The sequence below is a fragment of the Pan troglodytes genome, chromosome 21 (assembly GCF_028858775.2).
Source record: "Pan troglodytes isolate AG18354 chromosome 21, NHGRI_mPanTro3-v2.0_pri, whole genome shotgun sequence".
NCBI classification, from domain to species: domain Eukaryota; kingdom Metazoa; phylum Chordata; class Mammalia; order Primates; family Hominidae; genus Pan; species Pan troglodytes.
The window spans coordinates 56216655-56244396 of NC_072419.2; the positions used below are offsets into that span (position 1 = coordinate 56216655).

Genomic DNA, 27742 nt, shown 5'->3' on the forward strand with positions numbered 1-27742 from the left:
TGATTAAGCTGGTTTCAAACTCCTGGCCTCAAGCGATCCTCCCATGTTGACCTCCCAAAGTGCTGGGATTACAGGTGGGAGCCACTGCACCTGGCATTAATTTTATTTTATTTTTTTTGAGACAGGGTCTTGCTCTTGCCCAGACTGGAGTGCAGTGGCAAGATTACAGCTCAATGATGCTTTGAACTCCTGGGCTCAAGCAACCCTCCTCTGAGTAGCTAAGACTACAGGCACATGCCACTGCACTCAGCTTATTTTATGTTTGTTTGTTTGTAGACAGCAGGGTCTTGGTACGTTGCCCAGGTTGATCTTGAACTCCTGGCCTCAAGTGACCCTCCCACTTATTTTTGTATTTTTTGTAGAGATGGGGGAGGGAGTTGGGGGTGGTGGGGTGTCTCACTGTGTTACCCAGGATGGTCTTAAACCCCTGGACAAAAGTGATCCACCCCCCTCAGCAACCCAAAGTGCTGGGATTACAGGCGTGAGCCACCATGCCCAGCCCTTTCTTAAATTTAAGCAAACAAATTTTAATAATGATGGCTGACTCCTGTAATCCCAGCACTTTGGGAGACCAAGACAGGAGGACCATTTGAGCTCAAGAGTTCGAGACCAGCCTGGGCAACATGGTGAAACCCTGTCTCTACAAAAAATTTAAAAATTAGCTGGGTGTGGTGTGCACGCCTATAGTCCCAGCTACTTGGGAGGCTGGGGTGGGAGGATGGCTTGCGCCCATGAGGTGGAGGTTGCAGTGAGCCAAGATTTTGCCATTGTCCTCCAGCTTGGGCAACAGAGCCAGACCCTGTCTCAAAAAAGAAAAAAAAAGCCTAGGCAACATAGTGAGACCCCATCACTACAAAAAATAGAAAAAATAGCTAGGTGTGATGGCACATGCCTGTAGTCTCAGCTACTCAGGAGGCTGAGGCAGGAGGATCACTTGAGCCTGGGAAGTCAAGGCTACAGTGAGCTGTGATCACACCACTGCACTCCATCCTGGGTGACAGAGTGAGACTCTGTCTCAAAAAAAAAAAAAAAAAAAAAGGAAAGAAAGAAAGGGAGGGAAGGAGGGAAGGAAGGAAGGAACGAAGGAAGGAAGGGAAGGAGGGAGGGAGGGAGGAAGGAAGGAAGGAAGGAAAAAAGGAAGGAAAAATTTAGGCTGGGCGCAATGGCTCACGCCTGTAATCCCAGCACTTTGGGAGGCCGAGGTGGGCCGATCATGAGGTCAGGAGATCGAGACCATCCTGGCTAACATGGTGAAACCCCGTCTCTACTAAAAATACAAAAAAAATTAGCCGGGCGTGGTGGCAGGCGCCTGTAGTCCCAGCTACTCAGGAGGTTGAGGCAGGAGAATGGCGTGAACCCAGGAAGCGGAGCTTGCAGTGAGCCGAGATTGTGCTACTGCACTCCAGCCTGGGCAACAGAGGGAGACTCTGTCTCAAAAAAAAAAAAAATTAATTTAAAAGAAGTTTTTTTTGAGACTGAGTTTCACTCTTGTTGCCCAGGCTGGAGTCCAGTGGCTCGTTCTCCACTCACTGCAACCTCTGCCTCCTAGGTTCAAGCGATTCTCCTGCCTCAGCCTCCCGAGTAGCTGGGACTACAGGCATGCACCACCAGGCCTGGTTAATTTTTGTATTTTTAGTAGAAACAGGGTTTCACCATGTTGGTCAGGCTGGTCTTGAACTCCTAACCTCAGGTGATCCACCCGCCTCAGCCTCCTCCTGCTGAGATTACAGGCATGAGCCGCCATACCCAGCTTTTTTTTTTTTTTTTTTAAAGAACATGATTCAACTGTATTGCTGTCTATAAGAAACTCACTTTATAGACTGGTTCTGAAAGGATGGAAAAAGATATTTCATGCAAATATCTTTTTGCTTGACCAAAGAAGAGGAGGGCTGGCAATACTAATATCAGAAAAATTACTTGTCCAGGCCGGGCACGGTAGCTCACACCTGTAATCCTAGCACTTTGGGAGGCCGAGGCGGGTGCATCGCCTGAGTCAGGAGTTTGAAACCAGCCTAAAAAATATGGTGAAATCCTGTCTCTACTAAAAATACAAAAATTAGCCAGGCGTGGTCGTGCATGCCTGTAGTCTCAGCTACTCAGGAGGCTGAAACAGGAGAATCACCTGAACCCAGGAGACAGAGGTTGCCGTGAGCTGAGATCACACCACTGCACTCCAGCCTGGACGACAGAGCAAGACCCTGTCTCAAAAAAAGAAAAAAGAAAAATTACTTGTCCAAAAGGTTACAAGAGATAAAGAAGGCATTGTATGTTAATAAAAAGTTCAATACAGCAAGAAGATATAACAATTATAAACATTTATATACCTAATAACAGACCATCAGAACATATGAAGCAAAAATTGGTAGAATTGAAGGAAGAAATAGACAATTCCACAATAATAGTTAGAGACTTCAATGCCCCACTCCCAAGAATAAATAGAACAAACAGGAGACAAGTAAGGAAATAAAGGACTTGAGCGACACAGTAAGACAACCAGGTCTAACACATGTACAGACACTCCCCAGCAACAACAGCATCCACATTCTTCTCAGGCACACATGGGATATCCTCCAGGATGGACCATATGTTAGGCCACAGATTAAGCCTCAAGAGATTTTAAAAGGTAGACATCAGCCAGCCGTGGTGGCTCAGGCCTGTAATCCCAGCACTTTGGGAGGCTGAGGCAGGAGGATGGCTCGTGCCCAGGAGTTTGCGACCAGCCTGGGCAACACAGCAAGACTTCATCTCTACGAAAAGAGACAGAAGAAAAGGAGAAAGAGAGAAAGATAAGAAGGAAAGAAAGAAGAAATAAAAGAGATCATACCAAATATCTTCTCCAAGCACAATTGGATAAGGCTAGAAATCAATATGGGGGGGTTAAAAAAAAAGAAATCAATATCAAAGGAAAACTGGAAAATTCACAAATTTGTGGAAATTTACACACTCTTAAAAGAACCAATGGATCAAAGAAGAAATCACAAGGGAAATTAGAAAATACTCAGAAACAGGCCAGGCTGGGTGGCTCACACCTGTAATCCCAGCATTTTGGGAGGCCGAGGTTGGCAGATTACTTGAGGTCAGGCGTTTGAGACCAGCCTGGCCAACATTGTGAAACCCTGTCTCTACTAAAAATACAAAAATTAGCCAGGCATTTTGGCAGGCACCTGTAATCCCAGCTACTTGGGAAGCTGAGGCAAGGGAATTGCTTGAATCCAGGAGAGGGAGGCTGCAGCGAGCAGAGATCGCACCAATGCACTCCAGCCTGGGCGACAGAGTGAGACTCCATCTCAAAATAAATAAATTAATTAAATAAATAGAGAAAATATTGAGAAACAAATGAAAACAAAAACACAGCAGGCCAAAATTTACTGGACACAGTGAAAGCAATGCTCAGGGGAAATTTTATAGCTATAAGTGCTTCAAAATCATAGACAGAAAATTGCCAGGGCCTGGGGGTATGGGGATGGGAGGAGGGAAGAGGAAGTTATTGTTTAATGGGGACAGAATTTCAGTTTCAGTTTAGCAAGAAGACCAGAATTTTCGAGATAGCTGATGGTGATGATTGCACAATATGAAATGAATGTACTTTGTTGTTGGGGTTTTTTGTTTTGTTTTGTTGTTGTTGTTGTTGTTTTTTGAGAGGGAGTCTCGCGCTGTCGCCCAGACTGGAGTGCAGTGGCGCGATCTTGGCCCACTGCAAGCTCCGCCTCCCAGGTTCAAGCCATTCTCCTGCCTCAGCCTCCCGAGTAGCTGGGACTACAGACGCCCGCCACCACGCCCGGCTAATTTTTTGTATTTTTAGTAGAGACGGGGTTTCACCCTGTTAGCCAGGTTGTGTTTTTTTTTTTTTTTTTTCAGACGGAGTTTCGTTCTTGTTGCCCAGGCTGGAGTTTAGTGACTGTTGGAGTGAGTGAGCCATCTTGGCCCACGGCAACCTTCGCCTCCCAGGTCAAAGGCTTTTCCTGCCTCAGCGTCCTGAGTAGCTGAGGCTACAGGCATGGGCAACCACGCCTGGCTAATTTTAGTATTGTTAGTAGAGACGGGGTTTCACCATGTTGGCCAGGCTGCTCTAGTACTCCTAGGCTCAAGCGATCCGCCCACCTCGGCCTCCCAAAGTGCTGAGATTACAGAAGTAAGCCACCTTGCCCAGCTCCTTTGTATAAATAAATGATATTGATTTTCTTCTTGCAGCTCAGGAATTAGATCTGTTATTAGAATTTGCTTAAATTTAAGAAATGGCTGGGTACTGTGGCTCACCGCTGTAATCCCAGCACTTCGGGTTGCCGAGGCAGGCGGATTGCTTGCGTCCAAGAGTTCAAGGCCAGCCTCGGCAACACAGTGAGACCCGCCCGCTCTCTGCACCGCTCCTTCCCCCCCTCCTTTCCCCGTCTCTACAAAAAATACAAAAATAAATAAATTAGTCCGGCATGGTGGTGACTGCCTGTGGTCCAGCTACGCAGGAGGCTGAGGTGGGAGGATCGCTTGAACCCCGGTGGTCGAGGCTGCAGGGAGCCATGATCGTGCGCGCCACTGAACACCAGCCTGGACGACAAAGCAAGACCTTGTCCCAAAATAGATTAAATAAATAAATAAATAAATTTAAGGAAAAAGCAACTTGATTCGAAGATAAATAGTGATAGTGCCAGTGGTGCCGAACTAACGATAAATTTGGAAAACAGCGGCCCACGCGCAGAGCCCGTCCCAATTCTGGCAGCCTTTGGATTTGGCTTCCACGTTTTCCAGATTTCCCTCGGCCTCTAGCTCGCTTGCGTCAGAGGGGCCCCGAGGGGCGGCCCACCCGCTAGCCCCGCCCCCAACCGCTCACCGCCCCGCGAGCCCCGCCCCCTCGGCCTCCTCCTCATCGGCCGCCGTTGCGCGGCGCAGAGCGGCAGCAAGATGGCGGCGCAACAGCGGGACTGCGGGGGTGCTGCGCAGCTGGCGGGGCCGGCGGCGGAGGCTGACCCCCTAGGACGCTTCACGTGTCCCGTGTGCTTAGAGGTGTACGAGAAGCCGGTACAGGTGCCCTGCGGACACGTGTAAGCGGCGAGCCCGGGCCTGGTCGGGGGGCGCTTAACTGGGAAGGGAATGGAGCCGAGGAGCGAGATGGGTCTCAGGGCGGGAGCCAGAGGACCCACCCAGAGGGGCCTCCCGGGGGTGTCCCCCGGGGCTCCTAAGGGCCGTGAAAGCTGCCGGGGCGCTCTTCTGTCCCGCCCCGCTCACTCCTAAGTATCCCGTCCCTCCGCCCGTCTTAGCGGGGCAGCTGCTGTCTGTTGAGCGCCTGCGATGTTCCAGGCGGCCTGTCAGTCTCCTTCCCACACGTGATAGTGGACTCGTGCCCTGCGGGGACTTTAGGCTCCGAAGTCCGCCCTTGGAGAGCCGACGTTTCCTTTCTAGTCCACGTCGCTCTTAAAGCATAGGACATTTGGCGTCGTGTCTAGCTGTGGCGAGTTATTCTACTGTGCACTAAAGTCGGGAGAAACGCTGAACTAGACTAAAACAACAAAAGGGAAGTCTTTATGGGGATCTGGCCAGTTTGCCCTTAGCTGTGAAAGGGGGGTGGGAGTTGGCAGATGGGATTGTTAGCATTCTACTTCCTGTGTAGGAGGTTTGTTTCTTTCAGTTTTCAATTAAGCCTTCATGACCTGAATACTGTGAATAGAGTGGTTATAATGATTAAAGCAGATATGTGTATAAATGTCCAGTCCAGGTCCTGGGCTGTGGCCGGGGCTTTCGAGGTTGGTCGATTTGAATCTAAGCCTTGTTCCATCAGACGCACAAACACATCTGAGTTGAAAGAATTGTAGACAACGTGGCCACCTGCTTCTTGCCTCAGAATTGGCTTTTCCTCTGGCCTCTCTCAGTGCTTATCGTGGGATCACCTTGGCATTGGTCTTGGCAGCGGGCACAGTAGCCACTGCACTCCATGGGCATTATTCTGTAGCCACCCTGCAGCGGGGGAGGGTTGGCAGCCATTTTACAGGTGAATACACTTAGGGTCCGAGGCTCTCTTAGGGAAGGGTCACCGTGGCCTAGCTCTTCCCAGATGTACTGCAGGTGACCATTTCAATAGTCCAGAGAACAGTGGTTGGCATCTAGCTGGCTGCTTTTTGCTTCATCATGTTGCTTTAGGCTATTCATCTTTGCAATTCGGTTAGCCTGGAACTCTTCCCCCCACCCCTCCCTTTTCAGGCTTCAAGTCCCAGGTTAAGTTACCTCACCAAATACCATCCCCATCTAAATTCCCCCACTTCCTTTCTGGGACTTAACTTCCTTCTCCTTGCTTGCACAGAGCAAAACTTAACAGCTCATGACGGAGTGGCCATATCTTTATTGCCCCTGAACTGACTGGAATGGCCTCTGTGTGCCAGATTTTGGGGTAGACTCTGCCTTCAGAGTTTAGTCCAGTGAATTGATTATAAATAAGTACCAATGACTGGTCAAACTATTGTAAAAATTCATTCTGCAAGTGGGAGGGTATTTCAGGGATCACACCTCTGTGCGTGGGGTGAGTGATCAGGTAATGGTTGAATGAACTAATAAGTCGTGTAAGCAAGCTTCACGAGAGTTGAAGTGGTCTTTAGCTTTTTCATTGAATCCACTTATCCTTGGATCAGATTTACCTGATTTTGGATTAATTCAGTGGATTTCATTTACTATTAACATTTGTAAAAAGGCTAGACCCAGCACAGTTTGCTAAATGAAGAGCAGCAAAATTTGAGATTTTCTTGAGCTTGGTGAACCTTTCCTAGGTCAGAGGGCAAGGAACAGTACTGGTTTTCAAACCTTGGCTCTTCTCTATCCTCGCTGTCCTAGCCCCACGTGATCAGCAGTTCAGTGCAAATTGAAGACAGATGGAAGCACCTCTGTGAGGGCAGCCCAAATCCCCCTTAGCTCCAACCGACTGCTTTCTCCTGTGCCTAGTTGATTTTTACCTTTTGTGCTTGGAAAGTTGAGCATCACTGCAACTCTGGCTGGGGCATTGGATTTTTATAAAACTTTATTTCAAGCCCTGAATGACTGTGTTCTCCAATCTGGTAGAATACAGCTGGAGAAAGGCAGCTGGCTGGGTGCCCAAGAGAAGGGAATTTCTTCCTAGCACTGTGACGGAGTGGAGCATCGGAAGGCTGAACTAGAAAAGGGCGCATAAGTAGGAAATAGAAACTGAAAAGCCATCCCAGGATATTTGAGTTGTTCAAAAGCAGGCTGGTAGTTTGGGCATGTCTCAGGCACAAAGTGACTCGTGAACATTTGATAGATGAGCTGTACCTGTGTGTGTGCTTGAGAAGAGACTTCGAGCTGCTTTTATCTGCATGCTGGGTTTGGTTCCATTATACTCACTGGACCCTCTGTGCTCTCTTGGGTTCCTCTTGTCATCTGCCTTTGTGAACAGGCAACACAAGTGATGGCCACAGGCCCTGCCTGTCTCTACTGCCTCATTGCTTGCCCTTCTCACCATGGTCTACCGCATCGTGGCCCCCAAGGTCTGCCTGCCTCCCTTTCCAGTCCTCATTTGTGTGTGGCGTGATCTTGGTGTGGAGCTCTGCACCCAGATCTGTGTGGCTGTCCTCGTAATCAGGTCCCACCCAGCTCAAATGCCAACTCCTCAGAAGCAGCTTTCTATGATCACCCCAGCTGGTCTGTTTGCCATATTTCCTTCATATTTTTAATCACTATCTGAAATTAACATTTGTGTTTCCCTTCACTCTAGAATGTAAGCATCATGAGAACAGGGCTTTGTCAAGTTTCCATTGCCCTCAGTGGTGAATGAATAGACTCCCTCACCTTCTCTGTACCTGGTCTGGAATTTTGCCTAACAGCATTAACATCTAACTTAATGACAAGGAGGAAGGAGATTCTTAGAGGCAGTAGAAAATGGTCAAGTGTTCAGAAGATGGCCTTTCATTATATATCTTTAGTTCTTTCTGGCAGATTTGGTTATACTGTCTTAATCTATCAGGTTGGGTAAGTAGCCCAGGGTGTCTTCTCCATTCTTTCTGTATGCCTTATCTCAGCATTACCATCTTCCTAGGCTTCAGGATAGGAACTTGGTCATCTTTGACTTCTTTTCTTCAAAGTAAGTAAGTTATCAAGTCCTCCTGATTCTACCTTTCTGTGAATGGTTTCCTGAATTCATCCCCTGCTGCTTCAGTCAGACCCTCACAATCCTCTGCCTTTAGCCGTCTGTTTGGTTTCTACTTTGTCTCTTCTCACCTTCTCACCTAAAAAAAAAAACTATAGGGCTGGGCTCAGTGGCTCACACCTGTAATCCCAGCACTTTGGGAGGCCAAGACGGGTGGATCACCAGAGGTCAGGAGTTCGAGACCAGCCTGGCTAACGTGGTGAAACCCCGTCTCTACTAAAAATACAAAATTAGCTGGGTGTGGTCATGCGCGCCTGTAACCCCAGTCACTTGGGAGTCTGAAGCAGGAGAATCGCTTGGACCGGGGAGGCAGATTTTGCAGTGAGCCGAGATCGCACCATTGCACTTCAGCCTGGGCAACAGAGCACGACTCTGTCTCAAAAAAAAAAAAAAAAAAAGTAACAAAACTTTGTTTTCCATGATAGCACAGAGATATTTTTCTGAAACCTGGATTTGGCCTTGTTTTGTTAATACCTTCCTTTTAAACTCCTGGCTCCCTACTGTTTATGAGGAAAAGTCTGTTAGATTTTTATTTCCTCAGATACATATGAATTTTAAGCCTAAATTAGGCCTAGAATAGTCTTCCCTTCCTCTGCTAGCTGACCTCTTTTTTTAAAATGCCAGATGGGTAATGGGCCAACATCTGTAACAAGGTTCGAGGGTGGCACATCTCACACATGCGCATGAACACCCAGTCCTCAGGTTCATGAACTACAAAAGGATCCACCTGAACCCTTTTTTTTTTTTTTTTTTTTTTTTTGTGAGATGGAGTCTCGCTCTGTCTCCCAGGCTGGATGGAGTGCAGTGGCGCGATCTTGGCTCACTGCAAGCTCTGCGTCCTGGGTTCATGCCGTTCTCCTGCCTAAGCCTCCTGAGTAGCTGGGACTACAGGCACCCGCCACCACTCCCAGCTAAGTTTTGTATTTTTAGTAGAGACAGGGTTTCACTGTGTTAGCCAGGATGGTCTCGATCTCCTGACCTTGTGATCTGCCCGCCTCGGCCTCCCAAAGTGCTGGGATTACAGGCATGAGCCACCGCACCTGGCTGAGCTGAACCCTTTTAAGGCTGATCAGAGATGCCGTCTCTGCAGTCTTCCCCTCCACCCCCCCCCTTGAGACAGAGTCGCACTCTGTTGCCCAGGCTGGAGTGTGCAGCCACCTCTGCCTCCCAGGTTCAAGCAATTCTCCTGCCTCAGCCTCCCGAGTAGCTGGGATTACAGGCATCTGCCACCATGCCTGGCTAATTTTGGTATTTTTAGTAGAGACGGGTTTCACCATGTTGGTAAGGCTGGTCTCAAACTCCTGACCTCGTGATCTGCCCGCCTTGGCCTCCCAAAGTGCTGGGATTACGGGCGTGAGCCACCGCTCCCAGCCTTCACTGCAGTCTTACCAGCCCTTTCCTTCTCAGGTCACTAGTTGCTTTTCCCTTTATGTTCCTGTAGTGCTTTGCCTTCACCTGTAATGATAGCAGCTCCCGTTTGTGGTGCGTTTTGTACGTGCTGGACACTCTGCCAGGGGTCTGCTATACAAACTGTATCCTCCCAGCAGTCCTAGAGGTAGGTATTACTCTCTCCATTTCACAAAGGAAAAAATGGAGATTCAAGAAACCCCACTGAGATCCTTCAGTAGCAGGGCCTAAGGCTTGAAGCCTCAACCTTAACACCTTCACTGTGTCTATCACAGGAGTTTGCATTTGTTTCTGTAGTTGTGTGTTCTTTGTAGTCCACTCCTATCCCTCATTTTTTCTGGCTTGGAAAGACTTAGTATTTGAACTGGGAGGAGAGAGCAAGTTGTTTTTTACTCCATTATCCATTGATGTCTTTTTAAAAGTTGATCCATATTTGTCGTCTTGTCTCCATGATGCGTGACAGAGGTTCTCTGTATGTCTTGTTCTAGCTTTTGCTCTGCATGCCTGCAGGAATGTCTGAAGCCGAAGAAGCCTGTCTGTGGGGTGTGTCGCAGCGCTCTGGCACCTGGCGTCCGAGCCGTGGAGCTCGAGCGGCAGATCGAGAGCACAGAGACTTCTTGCCATGGCTGCCGTAAGAATGTATGTGGAAGTGATGTGGAAGAGTCCATGTCTTTCCATGATAAGTTGGGGTAAAACGTACAGCTGCCATGTTGTTGCTGAAGTTAGAGCATGACTAGGTCACTAACAGCACGCGTGCATGCCAATTACCTGTGGTGATGGCTGGGCTGGTTTGTTTTCATAACCTTACTGGTTTTTGTTTCTTTTTTTAAGAGTTGGTTAAGTATATATTTTAGGTTTGAAAGCCATAGAAATCAGTTATCCCAGTTTTTTCCTATAAAAGATCAATTATGGCCAGGCGTGGTGGCTCATTCCTGTAACCCCAGATCTTTGGGAGTCCGAGGCAAGAGCTTGAGGCTAGGAGTTAAGAGACCAGCCTGGACAACGTAGTGAGACCTCATCTTTACAAAAAAATAAAATTAGCCGGGTGTGGTGGTATGTACCTGTAGGCCCAGCTACTCAGGAGGCAGAGGCCAGAGGATCACTTGAGCCCAGGAGTTTGGGATTACAGTGATCTATGATCATGCCACTGCACTCCAGCCTGGCTGACAGCAAGACCCTGTCTCTTAAAAAAAAGTCAATATGAAATCATTGGATTGTAATAACAATAGCTAACATTTGAAATGCATCCATGCTCTTGTATAATCAGAGTCAAGTATATTTATTTTCATACCTGTTATAACTGCTACTGGAAAGGAAAAATACTGTTGTCTTATTTTCCAAGAGATATACACAGCCTTGTTGATTTTAGAATCATTAAAATTTTTAAAATTGCAGACCGTACAAAAATACACAACAATGTAGGCTTGTTCCTCATTCCAGAGATTACTTCAAAATTCGTTCAACTTAAGGCCTGGCAAGGTGGTTCATGCCTGTAATCCCAACACTTTGGGAGGCCAAGGTGGGTGGATTGCTTGAGTCCAGGAGTTCTAGACCAGCCTGGACAACATGGTGAAACCTCGGCTCTACTGAAAATACAAAAAACTAGCAGGGCATGGTGGTGTGTGCCCGTAGTCTCAACTGTTCGGGAGGCTGAGGTGAGAGGATGGCTGGAACCCAGGAGGCAGAGGTTGCAGTGAGCTGAGTTCGTGCCACTACACTCCATCCTGGGCGATAGAGCTGGACCCTGTCTCAAGGAAAAAAAAAGTGATTCAATTTCGAAAGCTGCATAACATTTTCTGCCCTTTGACAAACACTGTAGAATTTTTACCAACCAAGTTGTAGGATTTTTGCAAAATGAGATTATACTATAATATATATATTTCTTCAACTTTTTTCACTTTTTCAAATGTACATTCATTCCCAACTTTTTTTTTCCACTTTCAGGTTTTTTTTCTCTTACATATTGGACAGCCTTGCATGTCAGTTTCATTGTTTTTAACACTTCGGTATGGATGCCGATAGTAAGAATATACCTTACCATCTCCTTTTCAGCGTGATTTAGTATTAGGGATGCATAGTAGGGCCATTTCAATGCTGAATAGGGCTATTTTCTGTGTCTTAATTGGGGGCTTCACTCTTGAGGCTGGGCATGGTGGCTCATGCCTATAATCCTATCATTTGGAGAGGCCAAGGCAAGAGGATCACTGACCCCAGGAGTTCGAAATCAGCCTGGGCAACATAGTGGGACTCTGTATATACCAAAACAAACCAACAAACAAAACCAGCTGTGTGTAGTGGTGTATGCATGTAGTCCCAGCTCCTTGGGAGGCTGAGGTGGGAAGATTGCTTGAGCCCAGAAGTTTGAGAGCAGCCTGGGGAATATAGTGGACCCAGTTTCTACAAAAAAAGGAAAAAAAATTGAGGATTCCTCAGTTTGTAGCTTAAAGTCAAGTTCTTGAGCTGGAGGTGAGACAATCATCATGGTAAGCTGGAGCTCAAATATTAGAGCATTTTTTCCCCCTTTGAAGTTTACTTTTAGAAACTCAAGATATTGAAATACAATTCCCTACTGCCTTCTTTTTTTTTTTTTTTTTTTTTTTTTGAGATGGAGTCTCACTCTGTTGCCCAGGCTGGAGTACAGTGGCGTGATCTCAGCTCACTGCAGGCTCCGCCTGTTGGGTTCACGCCATTCTCCTGCCTCAGCCTCCCGAGTAGCTGGGACTACAGGTGCCCACCACCACGCCCAGCTATATATATACACACACACACACACACACACACACACAGATATATATATATATTTGTATTTTTAGTAGAGACAGGGTTTCACTGTGTTAGCCAGGATGGTCTCGATCTCCTGACCTCGTGACCCGCCCGCCTCAGCCTCCCAAAATGCTGGGATTATAGGCATGAGCCATTGCACCCGGTCTCTTCATCTTTATTTATGCATGCATAATGTGGTTTTTGGTTTTGTTTTGTTTTTTTTCTGAGACAGGGTCTGGCTTTGTTGCCTGGGCTGGAGTGCAATTGCGTGGTCTCAGCTCACTGAAACCTCTGCCTCCCAGGCTCAAACCATCCTCCCACCTCAGCCTCTCAAGTAGCTGGGACTACAGGCATGTGTCACCATGCCTGCCTAATTTTTTTGTATTTTTAGTAGAGACGAGTTTTGCATGTTGCCCATGCTGATCTCGAACTTGGGAGCGTGAAGTGATGGCCCACCTCAGCCTCCCTCAGGATTACAGGTGTGAGCCACCGTACTCCGCCCATGATGGGCTTTTTGTTTGTTTTACTGTATGCTTTTGCCTTTCTCCAGTTTCAAGATTAGTGATTGTACTGTTGGCATGCCTCTGAAAATGTTTTTCTTTCCTTTATCTTCCCTCTTTTCTTCAATTCTTAAAACTTTCTTTCTTTTTAGAAAACCTGTAATGAAGCACTATTCTCTGGGTTTTCTTCTCTTTCTGTTTTACTGTTGCACAGCCTAGATTTTATATGAAAGGCTGGGCCGGGCGTGGTAGCTCACGCCTGTAAACCCAGCACTTTGGCAGGCTGAGGCAGGCAGATCACTTGAGGTCAGGAGTTCGAGACCAGCCTGGCTAACGTGGTGAAACTCCATCTCTACTAAAAATATGAAAATTAGCTGGGCCTGATGGCACACACTTGTAATCCCAGCTACTCAGGAGGCTGAGGTGGGAGAATCACTTGAACCCGGGAGGCGGACGTTGCAGTGAGCCGAGATGGTGCCACTGCACTTCAGTCTGGGCGACAGAGTGAGTGAGACTCCGTCTCAAAAAAAAAAAAAGAGAGAGAGAATTTAAGATTATTTCTCAGAGGCTGGTGATAGATACTTTAACCAGGGTTAGTGGCTTTTATATGTTTTACCTAAAGGATCACTTTTCTCTGCTGCACATAACAGAATGTGGTTTTTGGCTTGCTGTAAGGAGACTAGTTTAAATGCTAGTATAGAAAACTTTAAAAAACATCCTAGATTTGGAGCTTGTCTGTGAGCAGACAGCCTATCATGAATAGGAGCAAACCTCTAGGAGAGTTATTTTGGAGTGGAAGTGGATATCCTGATTTAGTCGAATAAAATAGCAGCCTTGGTATTAATGGGAAATCTGCAATAATCAGGGTTTCAGCCCCATCAGCACAGTCAGGAGTTTGGTGAGATTATTTGCCAGGGTGGTGTAGGTCTAGTTTTCTTTGTGCCCTTGTTTGGGACTATATTTTGCCTGTTGCAAGGTCCTCACTAACTTGTGGGCTCTGATTCTTCCTATTTGAGTTCTTCCTGTCCAAGATCCGGTCCCACGTGGCTACTTGTTCCAAATACCAGAATTACATCATGGAAGGTGTGAAGGCCACCATTAAGGATGCATCTCTTCAGCCAAGGTAAATGACTCAGTCTCCCCTTAGGTGGAGGTCATCTCTTGCTATTAATACAAAGAGGTTGGACACCTTGCATGCCCAGGGGTTTAGTTGTATGAATTGTTATGCTGGCTAAAGCTGATACAAGTATTTTGGGAGGAGTATGCAAGGGAGGACTCTGGTGTTCACTTCAGATGTTAGCTGAGCTATATTTTTTTCTTTTTTGAGACGGAGTCTCGCTCTGTTGCCCAGGCTGGTGTGCACTGGTGCAATCTCAGCTCACTGCAACCTCTGCCTCCCGGGTTCAAGCGATTCTCCTGCCTCAACCTCCCAAGTAGCTGGGATTACAGGCACCTGCCACCATGCCCGGCTAAATTTTGTATTTTTTAGTAGAGACAGGGTTTGTCATGTTGGTCAGGCTGGTCTTGAACTCCTTATCTCAGGTGATCCGCCTGCTTTGGCCTCCCAAAGTGCTGGGATTACAGGCGTGAACCACCACGCCCGGCCAGCTGAGCTATTATTTTCACAACACTTGACCTGAGTCTGAAGTGATCATCAGCATCCTTATCATTACACATTCGGTGAGCTTTGCTCCTTTTTGGAGTGTACTGTGGTTGAAGTTTAATGGAAAGGTACTCACAGAAAAGTTTTCTTTTTTCCTGTGTTTCACCTTCCAGGAATGTTCCAAACCGTTATACCTTTCCTTGTCCTTACTGTCCTGAGAAGAACTTTGATCAGGAAGGACTTGTGGAACACTGCAAATTATTCCATAGCACGGATACCAAATCTGTGGTGAGTAACCTTTTTTTTTTTTTTAAACTTCATTAAGGGAAAGGATCAAGCTTGGAGAAAAATGACGGGATTAGTAGAATGAACTCCTGTGTGCCCTTCACCTAGATTGACAGATTGTTAACATTTTACCATATTTGCTTAACCATGCTCTATAGTACACATTTTTTGCTGACCACTTGGGAATAAGCTACAGATACCATGACCATTTTTGCACCCTGCATACTTCGCACCCTGATACAGGAGTGTGTATGTCTTAAGAACAAGAATGTTTTCTTGGAAAATTATATTTTTGTGTGTATAATTAATCACATTCAAGAAATTTAACATTGATTCAATCTAATGTCTAATGTGAAATTCATGTTTTAATTTTAACAATTGTAATGTCTTTCATAGCAATTTCCCCCTCCCCCCAAGGCAGAGGCAGGGATGGTACACGAGTTCTCTGTCCTCTGGGTGCTACATTAAGTCATGTGATGTCTGTTGTTGGTAACATTAACTTGGTTCCCTTGGTGTCCACCAAATTTCTCCATGAAGCTGCCATTTTATTTTTGGAAGTAGCTTCTTCATAGTTGTGGGGAAAGAGGATTTAGGTGAAATTATTAGGAAAAGGCTTATCAATCCTTGGACATTTTACTCAGATATCACCTACTGGCATGTGTAGTCTCCTTTAAAAAAAAAAAATGTAGGCTGGGCACGGTGGCTCACACCTGTAATCCCAGCACTTTGGGAGGCCAAGGCGGGTGGATCAGTTGAGGTCAGGAGTTCAAGATCAGCCTGGCTAACATGGTGAAACCCCATCTCTACAAAAAATACAAAAATTAGCCAGGCATGGTGGCGGGCACCTTTAATCCCAGCTACTTGGGAGGCTGAGGCATGAGAATTGCTTGAACCTGGGAGGCAGAAGTTGCAGTGAACTGAGATCCTGCCACTGCACTCCAGTCTGGGCAGCAGAACAAAACTGCCCCCTCCCCCGCCTCCCAAAAAAAGTATTTGTTCCATCTTAGCAATGTGTTACCTTTCTCTCTCAATGTGATTGACAGACCAGGTCTTTTTTTATAGTTAGGTGTATACTTCCTCTGTAGTTTTAATTTTTCCATTTATCTCATACTGCTTCTCTTGAACTACATACTCTGTTGTATGGGCAGCCTTCAGCTCCATTGCTGTAAACAGTGGTGCAGAAATTTTAGAATTTTAATGAGCTTTTGTGAGAGTACTAGGGCAGCTATCAATGCTCATCTTAAGATGGAACTGGCCATTTTGAGAAACATATCTTTGCCTGTATCTATGTATGTTTATAAGCTAAAGTCTTAGATACAGATTGACTTGGTTAAATGTTACTTGCACTCATAATTTTGTTGGATACTGTTATTGCTGAACTTTTCTGGTATGGCAGCCTAATTTTCTGTCTTTTTCCCCTCCTTTGGCTTCTGAAATCCCTCTGATTATGTTGTCTATGTTGAGGCCTTCTCTTCAGCCTTTGGCCCTCTGTTCTGTCTTCCTCTCCCTCTGCAAGTTCTTAACTCTGCGTTTCTCCCTTCCCTTTGGAAGCCATCTCCTTTTCAGTCTCTAGTCCCACCCTATGTTCTAGCTCCCCAGCTACAGCTGCCTGCCCACCTTTTCCACTCAGTCTTCTACCATCCCAGATTTCTCTCTTGTCAATCCCCTTTATCACTGTATCTTCCTTGCTGTGGAGTAGGGTTCCACCTTTAAGTGGGGGCACTTAGGTCTTCTCTCTCCCTGGCATGAGTTTTCTGCACTCACTGGTCTGGTTGTTTACATGTGTTGACAGTAACTGCCGCCTTCTGGCCTTTTCTCTGTGCTGCTGCCTCTCTTCTGGAGCACAATTTTTTTTTTTTTTTTTAAGACAGAGTCTCACTCTGTCACCCAGGCTGGAGGCTGGAGTGCAGTGGCACAATCTTGGCTCACTGCAACCTCCACTTCCAGGGTTCAAGCGATTCTCATTCCTCAGCCTCTCAAGTAGCTGGGACTACAGGCGTGTGCCACCATGCAAGGCTAATTTTTGTATTTTTAGTAGAGAAGATGTTTCACTATGTTGGCCAGGCTGGTCTCAAACTCCTGACCTCAGGTGATCTACCGCTTTGGCCTCCCAAAGTGCTGGGATTACAAGTGTGAGCCACTGTGCCCGGCCTGGAGCACTCTTTCATGTCCTCTTTGCCTTTCCAAATACTTCCCAATCTTGAAAAACCAAATCAACCTTTTGTGTGAGGGCTTTTCAGCCTGATCCCCCTCTTCTGAGCATTTCCTTTGTTAAGATGCATGTAAGGCTGTGTTTTACTTCCCTGGGACATTGCTCATCGGCTTATTTTCTTAGTTTTCCTCATGCTTTTGGATTGTCTTGTGTGCTGGATTGGAAGGCCAGTCTAGGCCCCCCACCAGGCTGACTCACTTCTCTGCCTACAGTAGGGAATGAGAAAGGGTGGTATCATGATTTGAACTTTACCCAGTCCCACGTGTCATTTGACTTGAGCTGGAAATTTGCAGTTTTTTTTTGGGGCTGCTGATGTGCACAGGAAGGAGTTACTGGCCCTGGACAGTATGTCAGGAAAGCTGTCCTGGAAGAAAGGAGGCCAGACACAGGCCACAGAGGGCTGGTGCAAGCTTGGAAATTGGGTGCCTAAGACCTTGCTTTTGTGTTGAAAGGTTTGTCCAATATGTGCCTCGATGCCCTGGGGAGACCCCAACTACCGCAGCGCCAACTTCAGAGAGCACATCCAGCGCCGGCACCGGTTTTCTTATGACACTTTTGTGGTAAGTCTGGAGCCTGGGCTCTGATCCCTCCCCTGGGGGAGTGGCACGGCTACTTCACTCTTCTCAAAAGGGGAAATGGGGATCCCCAGTGTTGAACTTTGTCACTGTTGTGATGGGCTTCCAGTCTGTATACTGGATACAGTGATAAAGGGGATTGACAAGAGAGAAAAGAAGACTAAGTGGAAGAGGCGGGCAGGCAGCTGTAGCTGGGGAGCTAGATGGGCTTCCAGTCTGTATACTGTAGCTACTATACAGTTTCTATTCATGGGCCAGGCAGGTGGCCAGAGTGACATTTATTTACTTATATGAGATGGAGTCTTGCTCTGTTGCCCAGGCTGGAATGCAGTGGCGTGATCTCAGCTCACTGCAACCTCTACCTCCCGGGTTCAAGTGATTCTCCTGCCTCAGCCTCCTGAGTAGCTGGGACTACAGGCGCATGCCACCATGCCCCATTGCTTTTTGTACTTTCAGTAGAGACAGGCTTTCACTATGTTGGCCAGGCTGGTCTCGAACTCCTGACCTCGTGATCTGCCCACCTTGGCCTCCCAAAGTGTTGGGATTACAGGCGTGAGCCACCACGCCCAGCCCAGAGTGACATTTAAGAAGATGATCTGGGCTGGGCGCAGTGGCTCACACCTGTAATCCCAGCACTTTGGGAGGCCGAGGTGGGCGGATCCTGAGGTCGGGGGTTCGAGACCAGCCTAGCCAACATAGTGAAATCCCGTCTCTACTAAAAATACAAAAAAAATTAGCCAGGTGTGGTGGTGGGCACCTGTAATCCTAGCTACTTGGGAGGCTGAGGCAGGAGAATCGCTTGAACCTGGGAGGCAAGGTTGCAGTGAGCCAAGATCGTGCCACTGCACTCCAGCCTGGGCAACAGAGCAAGACTGTCTCAAAACAAACAAGAAGATGATCTGGTAAGTCTTTGAGACAGAGACAGTGATACTTGCTCTTTCCATCTCCTAGCCCTGCCACCAAATTTTTGTCTACTTTTCTTGTGGTTTATATAATTTCTGCCTGTTATAGAACTTGGTTTGGGGACAGGTGTGGTGCAGTGGTTCATACCTACAATCCTAGCATTTTTGGGAGGCTGAGGCAGGTGGATCGCTTGAGCTCAGGAGTTCGAGACCAGCCTGGGCAACATGGGAAAACCTTGTCTCTGCAAAAAATACAAAAAGTAACCAGGTGTGGTGGCTCCTGCCTGTAGTCCTAGCTACTTTGAGGGAGCTGGGACAGGAGGATCTCTTGAGCCCAAGAGACGGAGGTTGCAGCAAGCTGAGATCATGCCACTGCACTCCAGCCTGGGCAACAGAATGAGACCCTGTCTCAAAAAAAAAAAAAAAAACACACACACACAACAACAATTTGGACTTGGGAGGCTCAATCTTGCATGTCCATGGGGACCATAATTGAAATGATCCTCCTGAGGATTTCCAAGCCAGGTGGTGCCTGACTCGTTATGCTGCCATCACCTTGTTTTCCTGTGGAAATGCAGGCGCAGCATTGCCTAGCTTCTCCACCCCCCCATGCCCAAGCAGGACAGGAAAATTTCACAGGAGGTTTCACAGGTTTTAATTATCTTCAAAAATACTTCAGGTCAAATAGCATATATCCACTAGCCAAATACGGCTGTCAGGTTTATATTCTTTCCCTAGAGCTGGATGGTTTCAAAGGGGCACACTGTTGTCTTGCCATTATAGTAATAGGTAAATTTGGCCAACTATATCAAGTAAACCTCTTACTTACATATATAGATGTCAAGTTAGGATTTTAGAGTGGTATTCGGTCTTGATGGCTGAATTTCAGTATCTAAGAAAGAAAGCTCTCTGCTAAATTGTCATAAAGAATATTTATTCTCAGTCTGACAGTGTCTGAAACTCAGACTTCAGAATAACTGCCCTTTTTGTTAATGTGACACAGATGAATGTAATTCATCTGTGTCACATTAACAAAAATGACTCATTAAAGAGGGCTAGTTGCGCTATAGTTTCTGCTGTACTGTATGGCTCTAAAAATCTGATTCTGTACTGCGCACTGATTCCACCTCTCAGAAACAACTCTTCAGCTCAGTGCATCTGCGTGCTCTGTTCCGACAGACTTACAAACGTTCTGAGCACTTGGTCTGTGCCAGGCTCCATTCGTGTGCTGTCTGGGTTTCTCAATCTCCATTTAAGGGAGGCATCCTTAACTTCATTTAAGAATCAGGCAGCAGACTGGGTGCAGTGGCTCATGCCTGTAATCTCAGCACTTTGGGAGGCCAAGGCGGGTGGATCACGAGGTCAAGAGATTGAGACCATCCTGGCCAACATGGTGAAACCCTGTCTCTACTAAAAATATAAAAATTAGCTGGGCATGGTGGTGCACGCCTGTAGTCCCAGCTACTCGGGAGGCTGAGGCAGGAGAATCACTTGAACCTGGGAGGCAGAGGTTGCAGTGAGCCAAGACTGTGCCACTGCACTCCAGCCTGGCAACAGAGCGAGACTCCATCAAATAAAAAAAAAGAGAAGGCAGCAGAGACAGATTAATTTTCCCAAAGTTACATACCTAGCATCACAAACAGTTGCACTGGGGATCCGGTCCCTGGCAACCTGCTCCGGATCCAGTTGCTAGGCTGTCCTGCTTCTACTGAAAGCCAGTCTTTGCATCTGGAAACAGTTGCTGAGGCTGCATGTCTGTTTTTGCCCTTAGGATTATGATGTTGATGAAGAGGACATGATGAATCAGGTGTTGCAGCGCTCCATCATCGACCAGTGAGCAGAGTCCGTGCTTGCTATCTGTCTCATGTTACAGAGCTTCCATTACATATTAAACGTGAAACCTATGACTCCTGTACCTTACCTGTTCAACAGACCTGAAAATGAGCCATGGCATTGGAACAGGGTCACTTCTGACAGGGGAAGTGGGTCCCCAGGTCAGCCCTTCTCTTCCCTTTGGGCTCTTGCCAAAGCTGTCTTCCCCTACTGTTAACCTTGTTTGTCACACGGTCGAGTTCGTATTGGTTCTCGGCTACTTCCTGGAGCTTCTGCCGCCTCCTGTGGAAGATAATCTAGCTTCTCCACCTCTTGTTTCACACTCATTCCTCCCATCCAGTGTTTGTCTCTTGGGTCCTTCAAGCCAGCCAGGACCTTTTCTGGGTCATGAATAGCACAATGAAGCAAGTGTCTCCTTTCCTTGTCCCCAAGGTGTGCAGACTTTGGCAGCCGTGCACCTGACCAGAGCTGAAGCTCCCGCTGGGCTGTGGGGTTGCCAGAAGCTGGGGTTGCCATCCCGGGGTACATGTCACCAGTCCTCTTGGGGTTTTGTACCATCTGATGCTGGAAGTTTTGATTAGTGATATTTTCTACTACTACATACTTAGAGTTCACTGGTTCAGTCTTAAATGCCTGCATGGTGCCTTTTTAGGATAAGGTATAACCATACATTTTTGGTGGAAGTGTTTCTGGGTTAGGGAAGTTAAAGTCTGTTTATCCGTAAGTGGGGAGGAGGGTCAGCTAAGAGAAGTGGGAGGGCCAGAGCTTTTTGGTTCTGATTTACAATTAATGAAGTAGTTTCAGACAACGCGGTCATGTTTACCTCTCCATTTGGGAGCCTGCCTACATTCTTGTTCTAGAAGCACAAAAAATCCTCAGATGAATTAGAAGAAAGAGGTTTGGGGACTCAGCGGGTACTAGTTCTTTTACCTTCTGCTTGGTAACTTAGATTAAACTGAGCATTGTTTTTCTGTCACAAATGTTTTCCTTATGACACTGGTTTCGACATGTAAAATGTGTTTGAAAACCTGCTTTGTAGATGCAGAGAGAAGCTATAGGAAACCCAGTACCACCCCTGGTCTGTTCTGACGAGACATCGTTCATAAGGCACAGCACATCGCAAGATGAACAGTTGTTAATAAAAGCTGTTGCTGGAAACTTGCTTTAGGAACAGCTCAAGAACCTTGGAGTTCATATTTCACAAATATTAATAAATATAAGTCCAAGAGCTGTCAGCCTAATCTGTAGGAGCAGAACCTCTGATTGACCAAAAGGCATATGGGTTTAGGTTGGTTCTTTGATGTCATATGTCTCTGATGGGGCTGCAAGTGCTACCTCGCGCTTGTACACTGCTGCTGTGGGGCTCTGCGCCTGCCGGTGAAGAGCTGCAGATGCCGAGAAGCCAGCAAAGACAGGGCCCACTGGAAAAAAATAGTTTTTTCATTAGTATTTCTCGGGAGGACCCAAAAGTTAAGGTCAGCTTGTTCACTGTAATTTCTGGAAAAAGTTCACTCAGACCTTCCTGAATTTAGATCATCTCAGAAGTCTGGAGGGAAATCTGGCGAAACCTTCGTTTGAGGGACTGATGTGAGTGTATGTCCACCTCACTGGTGGCACCGAGAAACTTACTTCCTTGTATTAAGTGCACTTCTTGTATTTCTAATAAGATGACTTTCCAGAAAGTGAGATTTGTTATGTTCCGGCTTTTAAAAGGTAAAATATAAATAAATTTCATAACTTAATCTAAGTGGTAAGCTATGGTTCTTGTTTTCATTCAACACATTTGCCATAGCATGGGCTTGGGGAGTCTCCAGAAGATGGTTACCCTTTCTAGAAGGGAAGTTCTTGCTTGTTGCTGAGTCCTGTTTGGCGTCAAATCTCAGCTGATGCCACCAGCTGGGCCTCATGGTGCTTGTCCTCTGGAAAAAGAACACTTGTTACAGTTGGGAGGCTCTGGGAGGTGAGAAGTGACAGCGCTCCATATAGCAAGGCTTTAGACATGCGGCTTCTGCTACGTGCGGATAACAGCAGCAGTGCTGAGGGCTTGTAGTAAAGGGGCTCCGCAGGGTCAAGTTTCAGGTCCTGGATGTGTTTAAGTTCATACTCTGCTGTTAGCTGTGGGGCATCTAGTGAATATTTTCTGAACCTGTCTCCTATGAAGTGGGGATAATTTTATCTGCCTCTTAAGGATGCTAGGATCCAAGGAGCAAAGTATACAGAGCTCTCCCTGCACAGCGCTGCATCGTGGGTGCTCACTGTAGTGTTTGGCTGCTTGAGCTTCATTCCAATCCCATAGAAATGTTATTTTTTAATTTTTTTTAGTAAGAGGGTCTCACTATGTTGCCCAGGCTGGGCTTGAACCCCTGGGCTCAGGTGGTCCACCTTGGCCTTCCAAAGTGCTGGGATTACAGGTGTCAGCCACCGAGCCTGGCCTGGAACCTATTTGTTTTGTTTTGCTTTTTTGAGTCAGGGTTCCGCTCTTTTTGCCCAGGCTGGAGTGCAGTGGCACAATCTCGGCTCACTGCAACCTCTGCCTCCCAGGTTCAAGTGATTTTCCTGCCCCAGCCTCCCGAGTAGCTGGGATTACAGGCACCCACCACCATACCCGGCTAATTTTGTATTTTTAGTAGAGGTGGTGTTTCATCATGTTGGTCAGGCTGGTCTCCTGACCTCACGTGATCCGACTGCCTCGGCCTCCCAAAGTGCTGGTTTTACAGGTATGAGCCACTGCACCCGGCCCTGGAACCTCAAATTTAATACAGCCGAGACAGTTCAGCATCTCCAATCTTCACCCATGCCTTCTTTTGTATTATTCCATCTTGCAGTGGTAACTACCCAAGCCAGAAACCTGGGAGGCCTCTTCCTCCCTCACATCCGTGCAGGCCACCTCTGTCTAAGTATCAGCTGAGTCCTGGACGCCAGTTACCTCAGAATATTGCAATTTGTGCCTGTTTCTTTGAGGTCTGACATCCTCTGGAAATGAAATCCCGTGTCATGCCAAAACAGGTCGAGAAAATGACACTTGAACTGAGACCTGAATGAAATGGGGAGAAGCCCAGTGACCATGTTGGGGAAGAGGATTCCTTGCAGAGGGAACCAAGTTCAGAGGCCTTAAGGTGGGAGCACATGGGTTACACTTGAGGCCCTGCAGCAAGGAGGCGGCTGGTAAGCCCATGGTGGAGTGAATGAGGGAGAGAATGAGGCAGCGCGGGGCAGTCTGGAAGGCAGACCAGAGGGGCTGTGTACACATGGTCAGGCCTTGGGCTTTTCTCAGCATTCTTGGGTTCTAAGTGAGGTGATCCAGCTTAGATTCCTAAAGGATGCTTCTGGCTGTGTTTGGAGAAGGGACTGTAGTAGGGAAACAGGAAGCAGAGACCAGGGAGGCGGCTGCAGGAATCCAGGCAGCTGGTGATGGGGGCTTGGAACTGCGTGGTGATGGTGGTGGTGGGATTTTGAAGTAGTCTGATGTGGTCAGGTATGTTTTCTGTGTTTTTTTGAGACAAGGTCTCACCCCGTCACCCAGGCTGGAGTGCAGTGGCACAATCTTGGCTCACTGCAACCTCTGCCTCCTGGGCTCAAGCAGTCATCTCACCTCAGTCTCCCGAGTAGCTGGGACTACAGGCGTAGCCACCACGCCCAGGTAATTTTTGTATTTTTGGTAGAAACGAGGTTTTACCATGTTGCCTAGGCTGGTCTCGAACCCCTGGGCTCAAGCGATCCTCCCGCCTTGGCCTCTCAAGTACCTGGGAGGCCGAGGCAGGAGTTCAAGACCAGCCTGACCAACATGGAGAAACCCCATCTCTACTAAAAATACAAAATTAGCCAGGCGTGGTGGTGCATGCCTGTAATCCCAGCGACTCTGGAGGCTGAGGCAGGAGAATCACTTGAACCCGGGAGGCGGAGGTTGCAGTGAGCCAGGATTGCGCCATTGCAGTCCAGCCTGGACAACAAGAGTGAAACTCCATCTCTAAATAAATAAAGGCATTCTAAGTTCTGCATGGCTCAAACTGAACTCATCCACCACCTTCCTACCACCCCACGCTGTGTGCTCGGCTTCTCTTTCCCGGCAGACGTAACCACCATCCTTCTAATTGCTCAAGAATGAACCCACACCTCATCTTTAACTCCTTGTCCACCTCCATGCCCCATATTACCAAATCAAGTTAATTTTATTTATTTTTATTTTTTTGAGACAGATTCTTGCTCTCTTGCCTCAAGTTAATTTTAGCTCTTAAATAACACATTTGGGCCAGATGTGGGGGCCCACACCTGTAATCTCAGCACTTGGGAGGCCTAGGCGGGCAGATCACTTGAGGTCAGGAGTTCGAGACCAGCCTTGCCAACATGATGAAACCCTGTCTCTACTAAAAATACAAAAATTAGCTGGGCATGGTAACGGGTGCCTGTAGTCCCAGCTACTCAGTAGGCTGAGGCAGGAGAATCATACGAACCCTGGAGGCAGGGGTTGCAACGAGCCGCAGTTACACCACTGCACTCCAGCCTGGGCGACAGAGTGAGACACCGTCTCAAAAAAATAACAAAAAAATAAATAATGTTGTTGGCAAAGCCTGAGTCCTGTCCTCTCGCTCTCCCCACTGGACAGCATGACCTTCACCACTCGCTCCACCTTCTCCACTAACTACCAGTCCCTGGGCTCTGTCCAGGCGCCCAGCTATGGCGCCCGGCCGGTCAGCAGTATGGTTAGCGTCTATGCAGGTGCCCGGGGCTCTGGTTCCCGGATCTCCGAGTCCCGCTCCACCAGCTTCTGGGGCGGCATGGGGTCCGGGGACCTGGCCGGGGGGATGGCTGGGGATCTGGCAGGAATGGGAGGCATCCAGAACGAGAAGGAGACCATGCAAAGCCTGAACGACTATCTGGCCTCCTACCTGGACAGAATGGGGAGCCTGGAGACCAAGAACTGGAAGCCGGAGAGCAAAATCCGGGAGCACCTGGAGAAGAAGGGACCCCAGGTCAGAGACTGGAGCCATCACTTCAAAACCATCGAGGACCTGAGGGCTCAGATCTTCACAAATACTGTGGACAATGCCTGCATTGTTCTGCAGATCAACAATGCCCGTCTTGCTGCTGATGACTTTACAGTCAAGTAGGAGACAGAGCTGGCCATGCGCCAGTCCGTGGAGAGCGACATCCATGGGCTCCGCAAGGTCACTGATGACACCAATGTCACTTGGCTGCAGCTGGAGACAGAGATCGAGGCTCTCTAGGAGGAGCTGCTCTTCATGAAGAAGAACCACAAAGAGGAACTAAAAGGCCTATAAGCCCAGATTGCCAGCTGTGGGTTGACTGTGGAGGTAGATGCCCCCAAATCTCAGGACGTCAGCAAGATCATGACAGACATCCAGGCCCAATATGACGAGCTGGCTCAGAAGAACTTGAGAGGAGCTGGACAAGTACTGGTCTCAGTAGATTGAGGAGAACACCACAGAAGTCACCACGCAGTCCACTGAGGTTGGAACTGCTGAGATGACTCTCTCAGAACTCAAACATGCAGTCCAGTCCTTGGAGATCGACCTGGACTCCATGAGAAATCTGAAGGCCAGCTTGGAGAACAGCCTGAGGGAGGGGGAGGCCCGCTATGTCCTGCAGATGGAACAGCTCAGTGGGATACTGCTGTACCTGGAGTCAGAGCTGGCACAGACCCAGGCAGAGGGACAGTGCCAGGCCCACGAGTAGGAGGCCCTGCTGAACATAAGGTCAAGCTGGAGGCTGAGATCACCACCTACTGCCGCCTGCTGGAAGACAGCGAGGACTTCAATCTTGGTGATGCCCTGGACAGCCGCAACTCCATGCAAACCATCCAAAAGACCACCACCCGCCAGACAGTGGATGGCAAAGTGGTGTCTGAGACCAACGATACCAAAGTTCTGAGACATTAAGCCAGCAGAAGCAGGGTACCCTTTGGGAAACAGGAGGCCAATAAAAAGTTCAGAGGTAAAAAAACAAAACAAACCCCACATTTGTGTTTTCTTATCATCCCACTGGCACCTACATTTTTTTTTTTTTTTTTTTCCCGAGATGGAGTCTTGCTCTTTCGCCCAGGCCAGACTGCAGTGGCGCTATCTCGGCTCACTGCAAGCTCCGCCTCCCAGGTCCACGCCATTCTTCTGCCTCTGCCTCCCGAGTAGCTGGGACCACAGGCGCCCGCCACCGCACCTGGCTAATTTTTTGTATTTTTAGTAGAGACGGGGTTTCACCGTGTTAGCCAAGATGGTCTTGATCTCCTGACCTCGTGATCCACCCGCCTCAGCCTCCCAAAGTGCTGGGATTACAGGCGTGAGCCACCGCGCCTGGCCGACACCTACATCTTAAAAGCCACTGTGATCTCATCTGAAATACTGCCACAACTTTCCATTTGACCTCTCTCCATTGCTGCCCAGCCAACATCCAGTCCTCCGCCACCAAGCAGCCAGAAGGATCTTCCAAAAATCCAGATGTGACCGACCATATCCTTTAACACCCTTCAGTGGCTTCAGTTACCCTCAAAGCCCCACACCTCACAGGGTCCTCAAGACCCTGTGACCTCTGCCAACTGCCTACGTCTCCAACATCGGCTTCTTGTGAAAGGTCAGAATCAAAATGTAGTCACCAGTATTAAACAAAACAACCCTGACACCAAGAGCGAAACTCCGTCTCAAAAAAACCCCCAAAAAACCCTGACACATAGAGTCAGGGAAGGCTATGCAGTGAATGCTTGCATGCCTGATAACAAAAACCATCACAAAAGACTGCAAAAACACAACCTTGCACAAAGGCCATCGCAATGCAACTTTTTTTTTTTTTTGAGACAGTTTCACTCTTATTGCCCAGGCTGGAGCACAATGGCATGATCTTGGCTCACTGCAACCTCTGCCTCCCAGGTTCAAGCGATTATCCTGCCTCAGCCTCCCTAGTAGCTGAGACTACAGGTGCGCAGCACCATGCCTGGGTAATTTTTGTGTTTTTAGTTGAGACAGGGTTTCACTATGTTGGCCAGGCTGGTCTTGAACTCCTGACCTCAGGTGATCTTCCCGCCTCAGCCTCCTAAAGTGCTGGGATTACAGGCATGAGCCACTGCACCCAGCCCAGAATGCAACTTAATACAAAAAATACTTCTACAAGGACATCTGCCCGGCAACTGCCTATACAACCTCATGCTGCCTTCACCCTTGTTAATGATCTTTGTAGCCAAAGATAAATCTTCAAAAAAATTACGTGCCCAGTGCAGTGGCTCCCGCCTATCATCCCAACATTTTGGGAGGCCCGAGGCAAGAGGATCACTTGAGGCCAGGAGTTAGAGACCAGCCTGGCCAACATAGTGAGATCTCGTCTTTGAAAAAAAAATTATTTTTAATTATGTAGGCTGGGCACAGTGGCTCATGCCTATAGTCCCAGCACTTTGGGAGGCAGAGATAGAAGGATTACTTGAGCCCAGGAGTTCAGGACCAAAGCCAGACTAACCTCTTAAAAAAAAAAAAATTAGCTGGGTGTGGTGGCACCCGCCTCTGGTCCCAGCTATTCAGGA

General features: G+C 47.7%; 1 protein-coding gene, 1 non-coding gene and 1 pseudogene across 3 annotated transcripts; 2 read left to right on the forward strand and 1 right to left on the reverse strand.

The window, feature by feature from the left end:
- Window positions 1-4863: 4863 nt before the first annotated feature.
- Window positions 4864-23133, forward strand: RNF114 (ring finger protein 114). Of its 2 annotated transcripts, none has more exons than XM_016937201.3 (6): window positions 4864-5036; window positions 10036-10186; window positions 13827-13933; window positions 14587-14701; window positions 17363-17470; window positions 23046-23133. In XM_016937201.3, the coding sequence occupies exons 1-6, from the start codon at window positions 4897-4899 to the stop codon at window positions 23049-23051; spliced, it is 627 nt and encodes a 208-aa protein (XP_016792690.1). In that variant the 5' UTR covers window positions 4864-4896; the 3' UTR covers window positions 23052-23133.
- On the reverse strand, window positions 8759-8863 carry LOC112206591 (small nucleolar RNA U13). The gene has a single exon (XR_002941009.1). It is a non-coding gene; the product is annotated as a small nucleolar RNA U13 (small nucleolar RNA).
- A 1691-nt stretch (window positions 23134-24824) lies between the features above and the next one.
- On the forward strand, window positions 24825-26117 carry LOC469968 (keratin, type I cytoskeletal 18-like; annotated as a pseudogene).
- Window positions 26118-27742: the final 1625 nt, after the last annotated feature.